The sequence below is a fragment of the Phyllobates terribilis genome, unplaced genomic scaffold (assembly GCF_046119375.1).
Source record: "Phyllobates terribilis strain yellow unplaced genomic scaffold, ASM4611937v1 Scaffold_12__6_contigs__length_324123572, whole genome shotgun sequence".
Classification (NCBI taxonomy): Eukaryota; Metazoa; Chordata; class Amphibia; order Anura; family Dendrobatidae; genus Phyllobates; species Phyllobates terribilis.
Window position 1 is genome coordinate 16,263,656 of NW_027362772.1, and position 22,743 is coordinate 16,286,398.

At 43.2% G+C, this 22,743-nt stretch overlaps 2 protein-coding genes across 3 annotated transcripts in view; one reads left to right on the forward strand and one right to left on the reverse strand.

Annotated features, from left to right (window-relative positions):
• The first annotated feature begins 4,608 nt into the window (after positions 1 to 4,608).
• On the forward strand, positions 4,609 to 15,032 carry UPK1A (uroplakin 1A). Its single transcript, XM_073655591.1, has 8 exons — positions 4,609 to 4,762; positions 9,374 to 9,449; positions 11,783 to 11,983; positions 12,104 to 12,178; positions 12,260 to 12,367; positions 13,464 to 13,643; positions 13,856 to 13,939; positions 14,627 to 15,032. Exons 2-8 carry the CDS (start codon positions 9,387 to 9,389, stop codon positions 14,669 to 14,671), a joined length of 756 nt encoding a protein of 251 aa, XP_073511692.1. The 5' UTR covers positions 4,609 to 4,762; positions 9,374 to 9,386; the 3' UTR covers positions 14,672 to 15,032.
• A 23-nt stretch (positions 15,033 to 15,055) lies between these two features.
• Positions 15,056 to 22,743, reverse strand: part of APLP1 (amyloid beta precursor like protein 1) — a 36,296-nt gene continuing 28,608 nt past the window's right edge. The window contains exons 9-17 of one of the 2 annotated variants that reach the window (XM_073655589.1): positions 21,878 to 22,036; positions 21,669 to 21,797; positions 21,482 to 21,581; positions 19,494 to 19,628; positions 19,295 to 19,318; positions 19,054 to 19,124; positions 18,910 to 18,969; positions 18,137 to 18,280; positions 15,056 to 17,643 (exon numbers count right to left, since the gene is read on the reverse strand). In XM_073655589.1, coding sequence (XP_073511690.1) covers positions 17,545 to 17,643; positions 18,137 to 18,280; positions 18,910 to 18,969; positions 19,054 to 19,124; positions 19,295 to 19,318; positions 19,494 to 19,628; positions 21,482 to 21,581; positions 21,669 to 21,797; positions 21,878 to 22,036 — 921 coding nt within the window. In that variant the 3' untranslated portion in view covers positions 15,056 to 17,544. The remainder of the gene's footprint in view (positions 17,644 to 18,136; positions 18,281 to 18,909; positions 18,970 to 19,053; positions 19,125 to 19,294; positions 19,319 to 19,493; positions 19,629 to 21,481; positions 21,582 to 21,668; positions 21,798 to 21,877; positions 22,037 to 22,743) is intronic. The other variant, XM_073655590.1, reaches the window with a different exon arrangement.

Below are 22,743 nucleotides of genomic sequence, written 5' to 3' on the forward strand. Positions count from 1 at the left end.
GAACCAGCCGCCGCACCACAATACCCATCTTGGCACTTTATTTTTATTTTTTCTTCTTTTGTACTTTTATTTCTTGATCATTCTAATTTTATTTATTTACTTTTTTGTTGATTCAATTTTTTTTTTTTTTTTTTAAATCATATGTTCATACTAAATTTTAATTTGTTTTAAATCACGTTGCTAATTTTATTTTTTTAAATCCTATATTGTTAGTCATTTTATTATTTTTTAATCATATCTTACTAATTTTTTTTCCAATCATATGTTGATGCTAATTTATTTTTTTAATATATTGTTAGTCATATTTTATTATTTTTTAATCATACGTTACTATTTTTTTTTTTAAATCATATGTTCACGCTAATTTTATTTTATTTTTAAATCCTATGTTACTAATTTTATTTTTTGGGTGACAATTTTTTTTTTTGCTAAATTATTACTATTATTATTATTTTTTTTTTTCTTTCATTTTGTCGACTTTTGCAAGACATTAGCCTCCTACCTTGTAGATATCACCTCAGGCCTCTAACGATATTTAAAAATTCTAATTTTATTTATTTTATTTTTATTTCCATTGTGAATTTTGTACACGCGAATGCTTTGCAGTTTCTTACTCTGTAAAGATTTATACAAACTGTTCTTTTTTTTTTTTTTTTTATTTATCTGCAATGACTGTGAGTTGCGTCCTCTGGGTTCTGAAACACGTTACTGTATTTTATATGTAAATAATCTTGTTACATTGTATAACAGAAGCTCCGCCCCCGAGGAACAACCATGTAATAAAAGCCCCTCCTCCGAGGAAACATCACAATGCAACTTAACCTGAAATTACAGAGCCCTCTGAATCCACGAAAAGGAGGAACCCTGACCATTGTGCCTCACCCTCTGCACACATCCACGTAACTTTATTAACCCCTGCTCTGCCAGAGTGTCCCCACCCCCCCTTTACATATAACCCCATTCAGTCATTGTTCGGTGGAATGAAGGTGGTCAATCAACGCTGGTACTTAGCTTTCGTAGGTAGCCTCCACCTTGGCTGACCCTTGGTTTGTCACATACCCAGATCTACTTAGGGCTATGCGGACGTGGGCCCCGATGTCACCTGCACTGTATATTGTGTCTTATATGTATATAATATCCGCTCATTGTGGGGGAAGGGGATATTTATAATTGGGGGGTGACTGCGGGGAATGATTAATACGCACTGTGGTAACACTCGTCCCTTGTATAACTGAATAAAACCGTGTTATGAAAAAGATTTCACGTCTCCTTTTCATTATTTTTGATACGTAAAACCAAAAAATTGTGAAATGTTAGCCCAGAAATTACATAATCTATTCATCCATCTGCTGTATTTTTGGACTAGGCCTCCGTGTCCCCGATGCACACTCCCAACTAATTAAAAGATGTTCTGCAGCAGTTGTGTCAGTGCATTGGATATAAGCCCCTGCTGCTGCAGAACTTCAGGAGGCTCCTGCTTGTCACTGCGCAACCAGAAAACAGATAAACACCGGATCGAGTGGCAGATTAATCTGCAAAACAAAAATTGCAACATTTACAGTAAAATTGCGCTGTGACATTTCCATATGAAGCGGAGATTTTTATTTTTTTTTTTTTACAGTATGGCTGCCCTCTACAGATATTACAGTTATGAAAAAAAGCATGAAAAACAATCTAAAAGGTATATGTACATGGAGTCTGTTTGCAGAGTTTTTGGAGCAGAAATGTCCAGATTTTAGGGGAGGATTTGTACAGTTTCCGCTCCAAAACCTCTTAAAAATAACTCTGCACATCCTTTAATAGAGGCGTGTGTGTGGAGTATATAACAAGTAGACTTGTCAGTGAGGATATATGTCCTATTTTGACTATTGGGGCACCTAATGGGGGTTGTCAGTTCCCCCAGCACTTGTATAGGGCATTGTGTGTGTCCCCATAGCTGATACCTGCGGCCCCCACCCCCCGTACCTGGAGAGTTTCACTCCTCTTGTCCCCGGTACTCCCGGAATGTCACCCAACATCATTCTGACTCCAAAAATTGCATATTCCACACGTATCACCACATTCCTGACCCGTGACACCCGCAGAAACCTACAAACAACTTCTTATATCAGCTTTATTATACCCATCCATGAAAGGTGGTCTTTACCCCAAACCCTTAATACCATAGAAATCCTATTAAAATGCAGTTACCATCGAACCCCTGCGCTTTTTCCTATTGACCCATGTGTGTCAGTCTTTACCGATTATTTCATTTTATTCTTGCCCACTAGCTGTAGATCCCAAAAATCTGTAGTTTCAACCCAACGGAATATCTCAAGCAGTATGGACGCTCAGAAGGGGGAAGAATTGCACCTGAGCTCTTATAGGAACCAGTGCAAAAAGTACGTATGGATGAAGCAAAACAATCCTCCTATGTATTGCATTAGTATACAGCCCCTTTAAATCTTGGTGTGGAATCTTATCATTCCTTTCTGGCCCCAGATATGCGCAGTCTGAGGACGCACAGAACCAGTCTTTCTGCTTCTCCAGGCCTGGGACCATACAACGGGGCGAGACAGGTGCTGCACTATGGACTCAGCCATCATCATCATCACCGATACAATGTATCGCAGCATAACCAGAGTCTTCTCTAGTTTTGAGGTCCCTATCGATTGCACTTCTAGCGATTGTCCATGGACCCCAGCTTATTTGTGAAGCAGCGGGGCGCCGGTAGGAGGGTCATCTCTCAGGTAAGACGTCCGACCACATTGCTGTCATTCCACAATGTGCAGAATGCCACGGATAACATTGCAGAATGCGTCCGACCGGTCGGAGGGGATTCCATCCGTACAAAGACAATAACGCAAGACTTTAACCCCTGCCAGGCTGGAGAGAGAAACCCCCCCGTCTCTAGAGATGAGGCTGAGCGAAGGCTAAATAGAAATGTATCAATAAAATTACCGCGGACGCAGACATGACATAATTTGGGAACCATAAAGAAAACTAAATTGGAGGCACAGCCCCTGTAGCTCCTCGGGGGTGGGGGGTTAACCTCAATTGTTTCCCCATGGGTGGAATCTAGTCCTAAACTTTAATTCTGCATTTTAATTACCATTTTTAATTTTAATCTCCATAACACATGTCCGTGAATGAAAATAACTTAAAAAAAGCACTCCCGGTCTTAATATAACTAAGGATTTGTTACAATGTGTCATGGTAGCTAAGCAAGAATGAAGCTATAGAGGTGTAAAAGTAACAACCGAAACATGTCCATCTGCCACATGGTAGCTGGGGGTCCACTGTGCCCACCTCTGTGCCACGGCCGATGCATTACATGAGACCCCCGCCCAGCAGCCAATAAAGCAGAGAGATCCCATTACTGACCCTACAACTACAAGGAGTTCGTGGCGCAGGGTTTGTTACAGTGTATCAGTGCTGTGCTAGTTAAACGCCATCGGGATCATAAAAACAATCCCGTTCACTGAAAGCAAGCAGAAATCTTAGGACACAATGAATCTGATCGTCTTACCCTTAGAAAGACTTTTGTTATAGGATATGACCCATTTACCCTATAGGAAAACTGCATATATAGCAATTCTCTAAGCCACTACTAGTATGACGATCACTCCCATCATCCCCATGGAAGTTCTTCAGAAAAATATGGGACATTTTGAACATGACTAATCAGGACTTGTGATCCATAGGGGGGCATTCCTTTGCAAATTGGGCGACACAAGCATGTTATGGAAGGGGACATCAAGAAAACGGAGCTGCCTGCAAAATCGAATCACTGGAGAATATTCATAGTATATTAATAGTATAGGTAATAATTTGCTGGTTTCTGGGGAGGTCAGACCTAGATTGGGATTCTGCAGCCTCTGAATGGTGCTGGGATAGGCTTGCTCAGCCTTCTCTCCATTCATTGTCTATGGGACTGATGGAAATATCAGTCCCATAGACAATGAACGGACCAAATGCCGAGCATGTGTGTCTCTGCTCCATCCAGGACGGGGCTAAAGAGCCCTGGTTTTAGGGATGGTGTTCTGGAGCCCCAATCCGAAGGAGTCGCAAGTTATCCCCTAACCATATAACCTCATTTTTTGGGAATAATCTTTTAAAGGGGTATTCTGCCTCCGATGAATTCTGCAGTAGGAGGTGAGCTGAGCAGATGACGTCATGTGCAACGATTTACAGGTATCCGTAGACGCGAGGTCCCCAACCCAAATCGCCTCCGAATTCGGAGTTTAGCGAAGACAGAATACCCCTTAAAGAACAGACACCTAACATAGATGACCAATGGCGCAGACTGGGCTCTCCCTGAGGGGCCCCAAAACGAGGACACATCAGTAATGCTACTACCATATCATTGACAATGAAAGTAATGTGGTTAGGGGGTCCGACCAATCAGACCACCCTTAGTTCCCATGGCACTGATTATTTTCGCAGTCCGCCCGCCCATCTGGATCAGTTTTGTCCTTTTCTAAAACTTTACTCTACATTAACTCCCAGAGTTTCTTTGTTCCCATAAACCAGTTTGACTTCAGGTTCTCGCTGTAAACATCACCGACCCCAAGAATAGAGGAAAACCAGTCAGGAGGTGGGGGAGGAGAGCGGCAGATCTTGTCTCCACCTTCCAGTGTCTTCTGCACCCCATAAGATAAGTCCTGAGTTAACCCCACCTCAAAAGTAAGTGCTGCTGCCTGCGCTCCACACAGAGGACTCCAGAGCTCCAGCCGTCCACACAGGTGGAGTCCACGCACCTGACACTGGGCTGTGGCTGCAGGTGAGCACAGACCTCATCAAGGACTAGTGGGTCGGTCAGGGGGTCTTACACTTATGCAATGGCATTTTATTTATATCAAAAGTTAATGTTGCTTGTTTAGGGATTTTTTGTGGAACTACAACTCCCAATGTGGTCAGCAGCTTGTGTTAGTGGCGTATACGGATATATCCTATGTTGTCTCCATCTCATGATTGGGAATGGATAGTTACCAGAGGCAAAGAAGGTTCCCACTGACTGACCGCGAGCTGAGATCCCGAGAAGTGTCAGTCATTAAGACCCAATGTGTTGGGAGGAAGTTTTTCTTTTTATTGGCTGCTTCTACTTTGCTCTTTTTTTATATGATGTGATCACTTTTCTGAACTCTGGTCATTTGTTGGATCTGAATGGTTGTCGCTCTGTGACGTGTGGCTGGATGAGGCTGAAGCTTCCACCAGCAATGGTGTCCTGCAAGGGTCCGGGAACACTTTGGGGCTGCCTTGTGATGAAGCAATATGTCACCTGCAGTCCTATGTAACACCACAGATAACACAGTGATAACTCTGAGTACAGATAATGTAGTAGATGTTCCATGCAGTCCTATGTAACACCACAGATAACACAGTGATAACTCTCTAAGTACAGATAATGTAGTAGATGTCACCTGCAGTCCTATGTAACACCACAGATAACACAGTGATAACTCTCTAAGTACAGATAATGTAGTAGATGTCACCTGCAGTCCTATGTAACACCATAGATAACACAGTGATAACTCTGAGTACAGATAATGTAGTAGATGTCACCTGCAGTCCTATGTAACACCATAGATAACACAGTGATAACTCTCTGAGTACAGATAATGTAGTAGATGTCACATGCAGTCCTATGTAACACCACAGATAACACATTGATGACTCTCTGAGTACAGATAATGTAGTAGATGTCACATGCAGTCCTATGTAACACCACAGATAACACATTGATGACTCTCTGAGTACAGATAATGTAGTAGATGTCACCTGCAGTTCTATGTAACACCACAGATAACACAGTGATAACTCTGAGTACAGATAATGTAGTAGATGTCACCTGCAGTCCTATGTAACACCACAGATAACACAGTGATAACTCTCTGAGTATAGATAATGTAGTAGATGTCACCTGCAGTCCTATGTAACACCACAGATAACACAGTGATAACTTTCTGAGTACAGATAATGTAGTAGATGTTCCATGCAGTCCTATGTAACGCACAGTGGTATCTCAGAGTCTAGATAATGTCGTAGGACTGCAAGTGATATCTATGTAACATACATGCTGGTGACATCACTATAATCTGTACCCAGTGTTTAAAGGGATTTTTCCACTTTTAGTAAAGTGGATCCCAATCTTAAACTAAACAAGAAAAAAAAAAAAAAAAAAAACAGGTACTTTCTCGTCTGCCCAGTACCTGCTGCTCGGGTCTTAGATGTTTTGGCTGCAGCGATTACATCACATCAGCAACCAAAACCAGACCAGTGGCGGGGAGCCAGTGCTGGACCTGGGGAGGGTGAGCACTCGCTCTGTTTATTTTTCTGAAAGTGAAAACCCCCTTTAGGCTGACTGCAGACGATGAAAACTGGGGCCAGTCCCCTCCGCAAATGGCAGACATGTGGACGAGTGCAGGAGCCGCCAGCATATTACATGCACTATTATGGGCTGTTTTTTTCCCCTGTCCTGCACAGTTGGAACGAGAGAAAAATGGTTCATCTGAACGGCCCTATTGAATAACATGAGTCCATGTACTGTCAGTGCACGTCTGCAAGAGCCCTTAAGCTCAGCTCTGCTACCTGTATGGAGACTGTATTCAGGGAGCTCCCCCTAGTGGTGGTTGCACACAGAATCTAATCATGTATCTCTGTATACAGGGAGCTCCCCCTAGTGGGGGCTGCAGACAGGATCTTATCATGGAGCTCCCTCTAGTGGTGACTGCAGACAGACTCTTATTATGCCACTAACCTCTAACCCGTATGGAAACTCGCAGGATGCATTGGACATATAGTTGGGGCCGCACCCAGGAATCTAATATTTCTGGTGCAAATTGTAGCATTTTAGGTCACCTTCACATGTGGGGGAATCTGCACCAGATGACAGCATAAGATTCACATAGACGCTATATTCACCTGTTGTGCTTATGCTGCAGTGTTATAAAAATAGTAAAAAAAAAAAAAAAAAACCTGTCTTTAATTTGCAATATGCCTGATGTTGCAGTGCATAGCCTGTATACATTGACTGCAGACCTGTGGGGAAAATAAATCCTCTATTTCTGATGGTAGCCCTGTGGAATTTATTATTTTACCTTTTAGTAGTAACCTCCCCATGTCGCTGCAGAACATGGTACGGCCCATTGTTGTGTAAACACTGCAGCAGTTTTACATTTCTTCTGCACTGATACATTGTATTCATTGTTGCAATTCATCAATCACAGGAGTTGTTGGGTTGGGTTGGGACAAAGGACACAAATATTCTAGATGTTGACCATAGTGTAGAATTGAAATGCAAAGCATATTAGAAAGTCACAGGCGTTTTGGTTAAGCTTTTATTTTTTTATGGGCATGTAGGAACCTTGGAGATATATATGTATGTATGTTTGCCATTAAAGTGTCAGTCCTGCATGTATTTACTATGTGTGCCATAGATGGAGTATAGAAAGTGTAGCAGCTGCCATCTGATGCTGCCTTCAGGGCCATTGCTTAAGATGTATGACAACTGATGCAAGAAAAGTGGAGTAATTGCCCATGGAAACCTCTGCTACATTTATCATGGTGTAATTTGAGAATGCTATTCTTAATATATCACCCCCTAGTGGTAACTGCAGACAGGATCTTATGTATCTCTGCATACAGGGAGATCCCCCTAGTGGTAACTGCAGACAGGATCTTATCATGTATCTCTGTATACAGGGAGCTCCCCCTAGTGGTAACTGCAGACAGGATCTTATGTATCTCTGCATACAGGGAGCTTCCCCTAGTGGTAACTGCAGACAGGATCTTATGTATCTCTGTATACAGGGAGATCCCCCTAGTGGTAACTGCAGACAGGATCTTATCATGTATCTCTGTATACAGGGAGCTCCCCCTAGTGGTAACTGCAGACAGGATCTTATGTATCTCTGCATACAGGGAGCTTCCCCTAGTGGTAACTGCAGACAGGATCTTATCATGTATCTCTGTATACAGGGAGATCCCCCTAGTGGTGGCTGCAGACAGAATCTTATCATGTATCTCTGTATACAGGGAGATCCCCCTAGTGGTGGCTGCAGACAGGATCTTATCATGTATCTCTGTATACAGGGAGATCCCCCTAGTGGTGGCTGCAGACAGGATCTTATCATGTATCTCTGTATACAGGGAGATCCCCCTAGTGGTGGCTGCAGACAGGATCTTATCATGTATCTCTGTATACAGGGAGATCCCCCTAGTGGTGGCTGCAGACAGGATCTTATCATGTATCTCTGTATACAGGGAGATCCCCCTAGTGGTGGCTGCAGACAGGATCTTATCATGTATCTCTGTATACAGGGAGATCCCCCTAGTGGTGGCTGCAGACAGGATCTTATCATGTATCTCTGTATACAGGGAGATCCCCCTAGTGGTGGCTGCAGACAGGATCTTATCATGTATCTCTGTATACAGGGAGATCCCCCTAGTGGTGGCTGCAGACAGGATCTTATCATGTATCTCTGTATACAGGGAGATCCCCCTAGTGGTGGCTGCAGACAGGATCTTATCATGTATCTCTGTATACAGGGAGATCCCCCTAGTGGTGGCTGCAGACAGGATCTTATCATGTATCTCTGTATACAGGGAGATCCCCCTAGTGGTGGCTGCAGACAGGATCTTATCATGTATCTCTGTATACAGGGAGATCCCCCTAGTGGTGGCTGCAGACAGGATCTTATCATGTATCTCTGTATACAGGGAGATCCCCCTAGTGGTGGCTGCAGACAGGATCTTATCATGTATCTCTGTATACAGGGAGATCCCCCCTAGTGGTGGCTGCAGACAGGATCTTATCATGTATCTCTGTATACAGGGAGATCCCCCTAGTGGTGGCTGCAGACAGGATCTTATCATGTATCTCTGTATACAGGGAGATCCCCCTAGTGGTGGCTGCAGACAGGATCTTATCATGTATCTCTGTATACAGGGAGATCCCCCTAGTGGTGGCTGCAGACAGGATCTTATCATGTATCTCTGTATACAGGGAGATCCCCCTAGTGGTGGCTGCAGACAGGATCTTATCATGTATCTCTGTATACAGGGAGATCCCCCTAGTGGTGGCTGCAGACAGGATCTTATCATGTGTCTCTGTATACAGGGAGCTCCCCCTAGTGGTGGCTGCAGACAGAATCTCATGTATCTCTGTATACAGGGAGCTCCCCCTAGTGGTGGCTGCAGGCAGGATCTTATCATGTATCTCTGTATACAGGGAGCTCCCCCTAGTGGTGGCTGCAGGCAGGATCTTATTATGTCTCTAACCTCTAACTGCAACCTGATTAAAAATTAGACTTAAAGGATCTGGAACCAGAATTTCTGTATGAAGTCTTTTTGGCAAAAGGTAAACTAATATAATTTGTTTAATCTAATACAGATAACTTGTCAAGATGGCGGAAAAGGGCAGCAGTGGCCTTGTGGCAATCATCGTGTTTGGAAATGTCGTGATTATGGTGAGTTGAGCTTAGTCAGGAGGTGAGCACATATTGTATAGAACTGGCTCCTGCCAGAAACCCTGGAAGCACACACGGGTCGGGTATTCCTAACAACTACCATCATAAATGAGACTGTTGGTAATTGTCTCAATACTGACATTGTCTTGGATACTATTGTATATACAGTACAGACCAAAAGTTTGGACACACCTTCTCATTTAAAGATTTTTTTGTATTTTCATGACTATGAAAACTGTACATTCACACTGAAGGCATCAAAACTATGAATTAACACATGTGGAATTATATAGTTAACAAAAAAGTGTGAAACAACTGAAAATATGTCTTATATTCTAGGTTCTTCAAAGTAGCCACCTTTTGCTCTGATGACTGCTTTGCACACTCTTGGCATTCTCTTGATGAGATTCAAGAGGTAGTCACCGGAAATGGTTTTCACTTCACAGGTGTGCCCTGTCAGGTTTAATAAGTGGGATTTCTTGCCTTATAAATGGGGTTGGGACCATCAGTTGTGTTGTGCAGAAGTCTGGTGGATACACAGCTGATGGTGATGCTGGCTTGACTCCCGAGCGGAGCCCCTGCTCCTTTCATTTCTCCTCCTCTGACTCCCTTACTGAACTCCCTGACTAAGATGGCTCCCCTTTTATATATACCTCCTCTTCAAGTGCTACCCTGGTCTGCGTCCTCCACCCACACCCACTATTGGTTCCCCCTCACTTTTGGTTCCCCCCACTCCAGCCAGGGACGGGGCAGCAAAAGAAGTGCATAATGCCCTTCCAGCCGGCCTGGAGTAGTGTAGTGTTGAGTGCAGGGGTCCTGGGCAGAACTCCCTCCTTACCTGAGAGAAGGAGATGCCACACCTCTGGGTGAGGTGCAGTACCTCTGTGGCGACTGAACCCTCAGGGGCGCCACAGCAGCAGACTCATCTCTACAACAACTGTTAAGAGGAAACTTTGTGCAGCAGGCCTTCATGGTAAAACAGCTGCTAGGAAACCACTGCTAAGGACAGGCAACAAGCAGAAGAGACTTGTTTGGGCTAAAGAACACAAGGAATGGACATTAGACCAGTGGAAATCTGTGCTTTGGTCTGATGAGTCCAAATTTGAGATCTTTGGTTCCAACCACCGTGTCTTTGTGCGACGCAGAAAAGGTGAACGGATGGACTCTACATGCCTGGTTCCCACCGTGAAGCATGGAGGAGGAGGTGTGATGGTGTGGGGGTGCTTTGCTGGTGACACTGTTGGGGATTTATTCAAAATTGAAGGCATACTGAACCAGCATGGCTACCACAGCATCTTGCAGCGGCATGCTATTCCATCCGGTTTGCGTTTAGTTGGACCATCATTTATTTTTCAACAGGACAATGACCCCAAACACACCTCCAGGCTGTGCAAGGGCTATTTGACCAAGAAGGAGAGTGATGGGGTGCTACGCCAGATGACCTGGCCTCCACAGTCACCAGACCTGAACCCAATCGAGATGGTTTGGGGTGAGCTGGACCGCAGAGTGAAGGCAAAAGGGCCAACAAGTGCCAAGAAACTCTGGGAACTCCTTCAAGATTGTTGGAAGACCATTTCCAGTGACTATCTCTTGAAGCTCATCAAGAGAATGCCAAAAGTGTGCAAAGCAGTCATCAAAGCAAAAGGTGGCTACTTTGAAGAACCTAGAATATAAGACATATTTTCAGTTGTTTCACACTTTTTTGTTAAGTATATAATTCCACATGTGTTATTCATAGTTTTGATGCCTTCAGTGTGAATGTACAATTTTTATAGTCATGAAAATACTGAAAAATCTTTAAATGAGAAGGTGTGTCCAAACTTTTGGTCTGTACTGTACTAAAAAGTGTTACCCCTCCGTACAACTATTTATACAAAGAACACCACCACTAGCCCCAGGAAAATATGTGGAATGCTGATTTACAGGTCAGTCCAAGCTCATGGAGAGATACAAGGGAGCGGTCAGGCATGAATGTTTTTAATCTAGGGCAGCATATTTCCCCTTTAAAGGGAAGAAGAGATACATATGTCACCTCTTATAAGTGTTGAATATAAGCACGTAAGTCTCACTTTACTGTATCTGCATTGATTCCATATCAGCTAAGATTATTTGCATACTTATAATATATCTACTATAATACTGCTCCTATGTACAAGAATATAACTACTATAATACTGCCCCCTATGTACAAGAATATAACTACAATACTGACCCCTATGTACAAGAATATAACTGCTATAATACTGCTCCCTATGTACAGTACGTTCCTGTTGCAATCTGATGTAGTTCTCTCTTATCGTTTATCTTGATCTTGTCCTGTATTTTGTACGCAGCTCTGTGGCTTGGCCTTGTTTGCTGAGACTATTTGGGCCACCACTGATCCATACTACATTTACCCAGTTTTGGGGGCGACGGGAAAAGATGACGTCTTTGCTGGAGGCTGGATTGGAATATTCTGTGGATTCTCCTTCTTCGTTCTGGGAGTGTATGGAATTGTGGCTGCGATAAAGGGGAGCCGGACCATGCTCATGGTGGTAAGCTGATGGCTCATGTATAAAGTAGCCAGGTCGGGGTGGGGGGGAGCTTTGGTTCTGTACTTGCCCTCTATCAGATCTCGTGATGACACTGAATACTTCTTTCCCCCTCCCCTGCAGTACTTGGTGCTGATGATGATCGTCTATATCTTTGAATGCGCTTCCTGTATAACGTCGTTCACACATCGGGATTACGTAAGTGGCAGCAATATATTTGTGCTAATTTGTAGCAATGTTGTAAGATCAGTTTCATCATTTCTTCTCCCTTTTATGTAGATGATAAACTCCAATGTCATCAAGGCACAAATGCTGTCCCGTTTTGCGGACAACACCTCCTCAACAAGCATCGAGATCACCAACTTCTGGAAAAGGGTCATGTTGGATGTAAGTGTAAAGCTGCTGTGACCTTAGGACAATATTTTTTTTTTATTTTATCAATCCTTTTTTAGTTGAACATAAATGTGTTTTCCCCTTCAAATTAAAGTTTAAAAAATAAAATGTATTAAATATAAAACTTGACCAATGAATCATCCATAATTAAAATAAAAAATGTTGCAAAGGGGAAAAAATTAATGTGATGCAAATATAAAGACAAACAAAAAATACATATTTGCAACATGTATTTTTTTAATTAGTCATCCATAATTAGAAAAAAAATGTTGCTAATTTAAAGAAACTATTTGCAACATTTATTTTTTTCTAGTTATGGATGATTAGAAAAAAATGTTGCAAATGTATTTTTTTGTTTGTCTTAAATTTGCAGCCTTTTTTTTTTTCTTTTCCCCTTTTGCAACTTTTTTTATTATTATTATGGATTAGTTTGTCAAGTTTTTATTTGCAAATAGTTTAACTTTTTAGTAAACATTTAAAATGTTTTTTTTTTCCCCCTTTGAAATCAAAGTTAAAGGATTGAAAGCAGAGGGTTAATAAAATGTAAAATCAATCCTCTGCTTGCAATCCCTTCAGTTCTTTTAACTTTGATTTGAAGGGGAAGAAACCTTTTCTTGTTTGGTAAAGTTAAAATACAATTTATGAAAAATAAAAAAAACCTGACAAACTAATCATCCATAATTTTAAAAAATATAAACTTTGCAAAGGGGAAAAAAATAATGTGCTGCAAACTTAAAAAGAATAAATGTTAAATGTATTTTTTTTTTTTATAATTAAAATCATCCATAATTGGAAAAAAATGTTGCAAATAGGTTTTTTTCCTTTAAATTTGCAGCATCTTAAAATGCCTATTTGCAACACTTATTTTTTTTTTTCAATTATGGATGATTACGGTAATAAAAAAAAAAAAAAGTTGCAAATGTGTTTTTAAATTTGCACATTATTTATTTTTTTTTCTTTGCAACTTTAATATTTTTAAGATGTGTTATGCTAATCCTATTGGACAGAAAAAAAAAATTCAAGCCAAATGCTGAGTGTGAATCGCGTCTTGAATGATTGATCTGTAATATAAGCCGCTTTGTCTTTGTAGAAGCAGTGCTGCGGGGTGGACGGACCCAAGGACTGGGTCGACTACTCCTCCACTTTCCGCTCTTCGTTTGCAGAGTCTGTCGCCCCTTGGCCATTCTGGTGTTGCGCCAGGGATAACAATTTCCAGATCGTGAATGTGCAAGCCTGCCGTGTTGGACTCTCTCCTTACGTATACACTACGGTAATTCACAAAACTTTTATCCTTTTCTTAAAGGGTTAGTCCAGCCTGAACTTCCCTTTTAAAAGTTGGCAAGGGCAGATGCTTGCCAGAGCACCATGGACTTAACTTCCAATGATAACCTACATTATGAACGCAGCTTTGGCTGTGACTAGTGTAACTTTGCAAGTAAATGTTGCTTGTTTTATGTCACACTTGTGCATTTGATATTTCAGGGCTGCTTTCAGCATATCGGACACGCCATAAACAGCTACACCTGGGGGATCTCTTGGTTTGGATTTGCAATTCTCATGTGGACGGTAAGTAGGATTGTGAATGAGAGGAGACAATGGATCTTGTAGTTCAGTTCCCATACTGACCACTAGATGTCAGCAGCATGGGAGCTGCACACTCCTAGCTGACAAATCCTATCAAACTTGCTTTACAACCTGCTGTGAAATTTTGATCTCTTTAAATGATTTATTTTTACATAATATTCAATCCTTTCATATTTTTCATGAGATTATATATTGGTTTATGATGGAGAAATCTATATATACATTAACATTAGAAATTTCGTTTATTTTCTAACTTATTTTATCCATTAGATTTTAAATGTATAATAGAAAATATGTAAAATATATATATTTTTTACTTTGAAATTATAAAATATATATACTTATTTTTACTTTATAAAATATGTAAAGATTTTTTTATTACATAAAGAATTATTTTTTACTTGCATGTATTTTTACTTTATAAAATTAGTAAAAAATATAATTCTTAATTTTAGAAAGTAAATGTCTTAGAAAAAGTAAAAAAATTTCTAAAATTAAGAAAAAATAATTATTTTTCCCTTTTGGCCATACTTGCTCTTTAATGATGATCTCAGAGGATTTGGACCTAGAAATTCAATCCTCGGTTAATCTCCTATCCATGGAACATTCTAAGTCATGTACGTTTTCCGTACCATCTGCCGCCCTATAACTGCCCTTGTTTCTCCACAGATGCTGGTCATGTTTGCGACAATGTATCACTACTTTACTATGTGATCCGCTGGATCTGAACTCCGTAGCAGCAGAACGCCAGGAGGATTACCGCAGGGATTTGTATCATGAAGCCTCCATCAAATACATAGGACTTATGTAATTTCCTGCGAATCGCAGCTCGCAACCGATTTCTCATCAGTGGGCGATTCCGTATTGAAGTATTATCGCCCATTGTGTATGTACAGACAATGTTCAGGGTCGCCCGCTGCCGCCACGTCTCCCTCCCCCATCATGTGATATTTCCTATACTGCCCCTTGTGTGACTCTGATCGCAGCTGAGAACGGGTCGTTTAATGACGCTGCTTTGCTTCCTGTATTTTGTTTTTCGTTGTATTATGATTAAACTTTAATGTTTGTTCTTAAAGTGTTATCTATCACGACTGTGACTTTTATTAATTTTTTTTATTTTTTTTTTTTGCCCTCTTGCTCCGTGTAGTTATTCGCTGTAATGGAAACTGAATCTCCAAAACTGTCCTGCTGGGTTTGTGCTTCTACACAGGAGTCAATCTGAAAAAGCAGAGCTGCAGTATAAAGCATGGGGGGAGATATTGGCTGACTGGGAGTCTGGGAAGTCTCCTGGATATTTTCTGGTCCTACATAGGATCATATACACTTTTTTTTTTCTTCCCAACCCCCTGCTCAATATTTTTTTACAAATCCTTTATTATCTTAAGTTAATATTTATTGATGGTGAGAGTTGAAAATACAGCAAAATCGTATCATCATGATTATATTCAGCAGTCGTCATGTCACACTGGCGAACGTAGTACCCCCTATGTTCACCCCCAAATACACAACGGTGACCCTGCCAGGCAGAGGGTCCTTTGTGCAGAACCTACAGACCATCTCTCATATGGTTGCCCATAGCAACCAACCAGATCACTGCTTTCATTTCCTAACCGGCTCTACAGCAGTGAGACCTGTGAGCTTATTGGCTGTTGCTCCTCCAATCGGCTTAGTTCTATCGCTTTCTACACCAGGCATCTGATTGGTTGCTATGTAGCTTCTTGATCCAATCGGGTTTCAGCTTACATTTTTGAAGGGCTGGTTTAGAAGATGAAAAGCGTGATCTGATTGGTTGCTATGGGCAATGTCTGCAGGCTTTGTTTTGCACACTAGGCCCTCAGCTCCTGGTCACTTTTATTGACATGTTAACGAGTACAGTAATTAACATGCACGGTTTAGAATTTACAGGCCTAGAAACTTCCATTACTGTATTTACAAGAACCATTTCCCACACATGCTTTGCTTCTTAAGATGTTCAATGGCCGAGCGTTACGCTTTAGTCGTCAACAACTACTACTACGATCCAATGGTCCCCCCTCGTTTTGGGGTGTATTTTAGTCTAGCTTTCCGGATGAGCGCCGCTGGCCCCACTGATCGATCTGGTCATTATTGATGAATTTGGCGGCGTCTATCGCTCTCGCTGCAAGTGACGGGATTAGGAAGCAAAACATTAATGGCAGCCCTAGTGCCGCGACTTGTACTGGAGGGGCAATCACGCTTGCAAAATTATTTCTTTTTTTCAATCTGGTGGCAAAACTACATTAACAGAAATCTCCGTAATCCGCCATTAACCTTTTAGTAAAGAAAAAAAATTGGGAAATTTTGGATTCTCCCTTACTATTGGTGGACTGGTAGACCCCGGCTGCCGGTGGCGGAGGATCGGCCACTGTCCATCCGATATTTTTTTTGCTTATGGTGTCGCGCCGTGACCGGTTTTCACACGACCTGCAGACTATTCTCCTACCGTCCTAAGAACCGGTTATCTGATGCAATTTTTACAGCGCTGCCACCTACAATCTAGTCTTGTGAAGTAGTTGTATCATGGGAAAGGCGATATGGGGAAAAAAAACCAAAACCTAAAAGGCGTATATACAACACATACCTCCAGCACGCCGGCTGGCGCTTCTATATACCGATGGTGTGTAATAAAATTAATAGGGAGGAAAATGTACCGCTGCCTTCCTAGTTTAGGCGGCCATTTAGAACGATTATTGAATCCTTGTAACTTTAGCCGGAATCGGATTTTAGTAGTAAGTTTTGATTAGGACTAGTTAAAGGGGAACTCCATCACACGGGCGCTGATCTTCACTGTTGGTTGCTGCTACAATGTAACTACAGCAATAAGGAGGAAAATGCAATTTTCTGGATTTCGCTTTGCACGGTGGCCCCCACATGAAAGCATCGACCTAAGATCACATACAAGCCGATAATGGCGGCTAGTTTTCTGGAGTTGCCCTTTAAATGCAGATTTTTTTTTAGAAAAAACACAAAATTCTTCAAACCCGGGGCACTCGGTAAGTAGGTAAAAGATACCTACGCCACAAAAGGGGCAAGTTGCTGAGATTTCGACGTGCGGATAAATAAGTTACGAAGCAGCAGAGAATGATTGTGCGCGGCAACGCACGTGGATCCCCGGCATTTGCTGCAATGTTGGTCTCACTGATGGATTTTAGAGCTGGGGAAGGGAGGGGTGCGACGTAACTGAATGTTGGGGGAGGGACGTGGGGCATTTTAGCCGAGACATATCCCACAACGAGAGGTTAATGCTGAACGGTCTCTTTTCCCTACTCAGTGTCATAAATAATTTAAGTGCAGTTTCAGGGGCGAGAGACGAAAAACGTTAACCTGTTGTGCTCAGCCTTTTATCACACCATTTTTTTAGGGTGGTTGGGCTGAGACGATAAATACCAATGCAGATACTGCTCTCGTATCCAGGTGGAGCAGGTCCGGTCATCAGGCTGCTCCCAATTTAGTAAATATTTCCCCGTACACCCCCTATCCCTGTAACCTCTCCCCCCCCCCACGTTTATTGTACCTCCCCTGATGTAAAGCCCCTCCCCTCTTCCCCCAAAAATAACATAACCCCCGCCTTAGTTGTTCTCCTCAAGGTATCTGTAGGTTGGGTTTTCATAGCCTTGGTTCTGCATCTTACTCAGGTGCTTGTCTTCGGGGCTCCTGGAAGCTTCCACCTGCAAAATGATATATAAAATGACTAGTGTTGAGCGAGTATGTTCTATTAACCCTTTCGCCGAGAATGCTCGGGTTGAGCTCCGAGTATTTATAGCTGCTCGGTAATATGGTTGAATCGCTCCCGTGTGCATGATTTGCGACTGTTTGACAGTTTTATTACATGTGAGGAATGTCTAACAGTCACAAATCATGCACACGGGAGCGAGCGATTCAGCCATATCACCGAGCAGCTGTAACTACTCGGAGCTCGGCCCGAGCGTACTCAGACAGAACATACTCGCTCAACACTAAAAAGGACATTTTTAAAGGCCCTACACTACACCTATCCACTTTCAAAAGTGGCAAAAACTCTAGTGCAAAAGGTTTTCCAATGCCTTGCAGCTCTAAAATCATACTATGAATTGAGGAAATAGAAACTGCAGTACCGCTGATGACCATCGGGTGCAGTGTGTTACCAGCAAGTCACAGGAGCACTGGTACAGAATGTCTCACCTCTATAATCCCATGGCTGATGGTCCCATAGGGCTTACGTCTGATGAGAAGAAGGCTTATAATTATCACCATTGCCACGGCAACCGCCACCACCAACAAACCGATCAGAGCTCCCCGGTTAAACGTGACCAGGGTGTCTGGTTCCTGTAGAAGAAATTGTTACTGAATTATTGGTAAATTAATGAACGCGGAGTCTTTATGAGGACGGGAAGTCTTGAGCGCCTGTTTTCAATCAGTCTCCGTCTGGATACAGTAGCAGCCATTGTTATTACGTTTTCGTATCCCTTTAATCAACATTCAGGATTACAAGACTCTTAAAGGGTATCTCCATTCTTATCAACGTTGAGGCCCACCTGCTTTGCCCTGCCCCTTTTTATGGCTTAGTTCCTGGGACGGTTCTGACTAAATCGGGAGTATGGAATCCATTCCAAAATCATTGTGGACCCAGACTGATTGCGAAAGGAGGAAGGAGTCATTGGGCAGAAAAACAGGAGTTTTCCCATATTGAGCAGACTACTTTTGAATGGATGTCTGGCCACCACCTGATCTGATATTGATAAATAGGGTTGTCCAGGATAGGTTAAGAGATTTTACTTAGCCAGTTCTGAACTGCCCCTAGAATTTATACATCTGGGTGGTCCACACTGTACTCTGCACTGACATTTTAAGATGTCAGTGCAAAGTAAACTGCTTAAACGAGATTGTAAAGTTGTGATGATTGTCAGACACAGCCAGACTCCCCATAAAGAAGTCAGAGCTCACGTTCTACTCACCAGTTCATCGCGCTGGATGTCTTCCGACTGGTAGTGCACGGGTTTTACTGATCCATTATCCTAAATATGAGAAGCACACCGTGAGTAATCACCTGGCCTCCATATATTTTGACCCATTAGATATAAGCGATGAGGGCGCCTCACCTTCTGTCCCGGAAAAGTAATGGTCCGCTCACTGGGGGGGAAGTCGGAGTACATGTCCCAGACGGCTGAGCCTGTAGGAAACAAGGGAAGACCTCTTTATAGAGGGAAGATTGACTGGTTCACATATTAAAACTGGGCGACACTACTGATTTTGTCTTCTAAAGGATACCCAATGGGCGGCAGACGACCCTGAGGCTGCAGGAGAGATTTAAAGAGACAGATGCATCACCCAGGCACTGACCTTTCCGTTCTATCTGCTGGGAGTCTGACGAGCCGTCGGCCCAAAAGGCAAAAAGTAACAAGGAGACAAAGCAAGCGGAGAAGACAAGGAGAGAAAGAAAATATTCATAAGAGACCACACGAAACTGAGGATGTAAAGAGACAGCCAAGAAAAGGGAAACGGGCTGGGAAGACCGCCAGACAAGGCTTAGCCGTCTCACCCTCTCCTTGAGACGTCTCGGCAGAGTTTTGGGCTGGGACCCTCATCTCGGGGTAATCGGTGTCATCGCTCAGCTTCTTCTGTGTTGAGCTCAGGAGATCGCTGGCTCCCACCCATTCTGTGCGCAACCAACTTTCTGCAAAATGTTACAGCAAAATGAGACTTTCCTAAGTATGTTCAAGATGGCTGCTGGCTGTCGGTGATTGATAACCACTGAGCTACCGTGATGCAAATTATAGGTGTACTATCAGGGTACAGCATGTCTACTACATGTGTGGAATGAGGGGGCTGGATGAGTACGATATGTGTGGTATGAGGGTGTTGTATGGGTATTCCGCATGTATCATGTGCAAGTGCTGTATCTATAGAGTGAGGTTGCTGCATGGTACTGTGCATGTGTCGTTTGAGGATTTTGCAAGGGAACTGTAAGTTTGCCATCAGGGTGCTGTATGGGTATTATATGTGTAGAATGAGGGGACTGTATGAGCACTGTGTGTGTGGATTAATGGTATATGTGCACTCTGCATGTGTAGGTACTGTATCTGTACAATGAGGGTGCTGTGTACAGTGCATCTGTGGTGTGTGAGTGTGCTTTATTGGTACTGTATGCGTGGTATGAGGGTACTGTATGAGTAATATACGTATATCCTATAATGGTACCCTCTAGATGCTGAATCTGGAGAATGAGGGTGCAATATGGGTACTATATGCGCAGTATCAGGTGGCTGTATGTCTACTATCAGGGTATAGTATGAGTACTGTATGTGTACTCTGCATGTATCTTATAACGGTACTGTGTAGGTGCTGTATATGTGGCAGGAGTGTGCTGTATGAGTACTTATGAGTACTCTCAATGTGTTGCATAAGGGTACTGTGTATTGTACCTATACTGTGTGGGTTCTGAATGTGTAATATTAGGGTACAGTATGCGTAATATAGGTGTAATATGGGATGACTGTATGCGCTATCAGGGTATTGTATGTGTACATTTTGTGGAATGCGGGGACCGAATGCTTATTTTAGGAGTGCTATTGAGGTACAAAATGGGAACTGTATGCGTGGGTACGGTATGTGCATTAAATTTGTGATATGAGGGTACGTATGGGTACTGTATGTGTAGTGTGGTGGTACGATGTGTGTACTGTCAGGGTTCGATATGAGTGCTTTGTGTGGTTTGTGGGTATGATATGTGTACTATGAGGGTACAGTATAGGTACTGTATTATCAGGTTACAGTAAGGGTACTGTATGTACTATTAGGATATGGTATGAGTACTGTATATGTGGAATGAGGTAGCTGCATTTTGATTTCAGGATATTTTTATGTGTGGTATGGAGGTGCTATGTAGGCCATATATATGGAATGCAGCGGGAATAAGAGCACTGTATGTGTGGTAAAAATGTGTTGAATTATAGTTAATTTAGTGAAAAAAAATGTATGATTGGTGGAGAAAGGATTAACTTGATGGATCGCGGTTATTTTTCAACCTATGTAACTGCTGCATGTGTCATATTAGGGTACTGTGTTGGTGCTGGTGCTGTATCTGTACAATGAGCGTGCTGTATGGGTACTTTAGTGTACTATCAGCACACAGAATGGGTACTGTATGTGTGGGATGAGGGTGTTGTATGAGTACTCTGCATGTGTTATATGATGGTACTGTATCTGTAGATTGAGAGATCTGTATGGGTATAATGTATTTGATATGAGGATGCTGTATGTGTCTTATCAGGGTACAGAATTGGCACTGAACGTGTGTGGTGTGAGGGTGCTATATGAGTATGGGTACTGTATGTGCATTGTGTGGGTGCTGTGTATGTACTTTGCCATTTTTGCATGAGGGCGTTGTACAGATGCTGTATCTGTAGAATGAGGGGGCTGTATGGGTATTGTATGGCTGCTGTATTGAAACATGGGGGTGCTCCGATGTACACAATGTTCAGAGAGGGTTCCATGTTCTGCTGTGTGCCATGTACAGTTGGCACTCACCGATCTGCTCCCGTAGCTCTGGCGTCAGCTGGGGGTTCCGGTACAGTAGAGACAGAGACTGGTTGACCCGCTCCTCAATTACACGGAGATGGGTCAGAACCTGACAAAGAGACCGCACCATAATGACTGTCAGAGGAAACCATCGGAGAAGACCAGCAGAGACAAAAGTGGGGGGAGACCGCTGTACCTGGAACTGGATAGTCTCAGCTCTGTCCGGCTCTGCACTGCTGACGTGCTGGTAGTGACGCACTGTATGACGCTGGTCTTTCTGCTCAGCGTGTATATATTTCTTTAGGGCCAGAAGAACCTTCTCCGACTGCTCAAGACCAGACACAAGATAACATTACCCGAAAACATTAATAAAGACCTGAGGAGGCCGAGGGAAGAGTGGCTTACATCCAGGGGTGTGGTCTGTACGCTCGCCAAATAGTTCTCCAACGCTGCCCTACGGTTATCATTGAGAGCTGCCACAACCCGTCCGAGATGAGTCTCCACCAAACGCTGGCGCTGAGCGGAAATCTGACTCTCCAGGGTTTGTAGGATTGATTGAAAGTGCTGAAAAGTGAAGGACGACAGTCAGTGATGAGGAACCATGAGACACCGGATTGATGCACAGCACAACGTGCTCTTCTGGAGGAGACACCGGATCGATGCACAGCGCAACAGGCACCTCTGGATGAGACACCGGAGTGATGCACAGCACAACAGGCACCTCCGGATGAGACACCGGAGTGATGCACAGCACAACAGGCACCTCCGGATGAGACACCGGAGTGATGCACAGCACAACAGGCACCTCCGGATGAGACACCGGAGTGATGCACAGCACAACAGGCACCTCTGGATGAGACACCGGAGTGATGCACAGCACAACAGGCACCTTCGGATGAGACACCGGAGTGATGCACAGCACAACAGGCACCTCCGGATAAGACACCGGAGTGATGCACAGCACAACAGGCACCTCTGGATGAGACACTGGAGTGATGCACAGCACAACAGGCACCTCCGGATGAGACACCGGAGTGATGCACAGCACAACAGGCACCTCCGGATGAGACACCGGAGTGATGCACAGCACAACAGGCACCTCCGGATGAGACACCGGAGTGATGCACAGCACAACAGGCACCTCCGGATGAGACACCGGAGTGATGCACAGCACAACAGGCACCTCTGGATGAGACACCGGAGTGATGCACAGCACAATGGGCTCCTCTGGATGAGACACCGGATTGATGCACAGCACAATGGGCTCCTCT

What these genes read in the sequence shown, in the direction of transcription:
- UPK1A (XM_073655591.1), top strand. Translation starts at nt 9,387, where the DNA reads ATGGCGGAAAAGGGCAGCAGTGGCCTTGTGGCAATCATCGTGTTTGGA. An exon ending in TTGGAAATGTCGTGATTATG is followed by an intron (nt 9,450 to 11,782) that starts GTGAGTTGAGCT and finishes TTTTGTACGCAG; the next exon opens with CTCTGTGGCTTGGCCTTGTT. An exon ending in TTGCAATTCTCATGTGGACG is followed by an intron (nt 13,940 to 14,626) that starts GTAAGTAGGATT and finishes GTTTCTCCACAG; the next exon opens with ATGCTGGTCATGTTTGCGAC.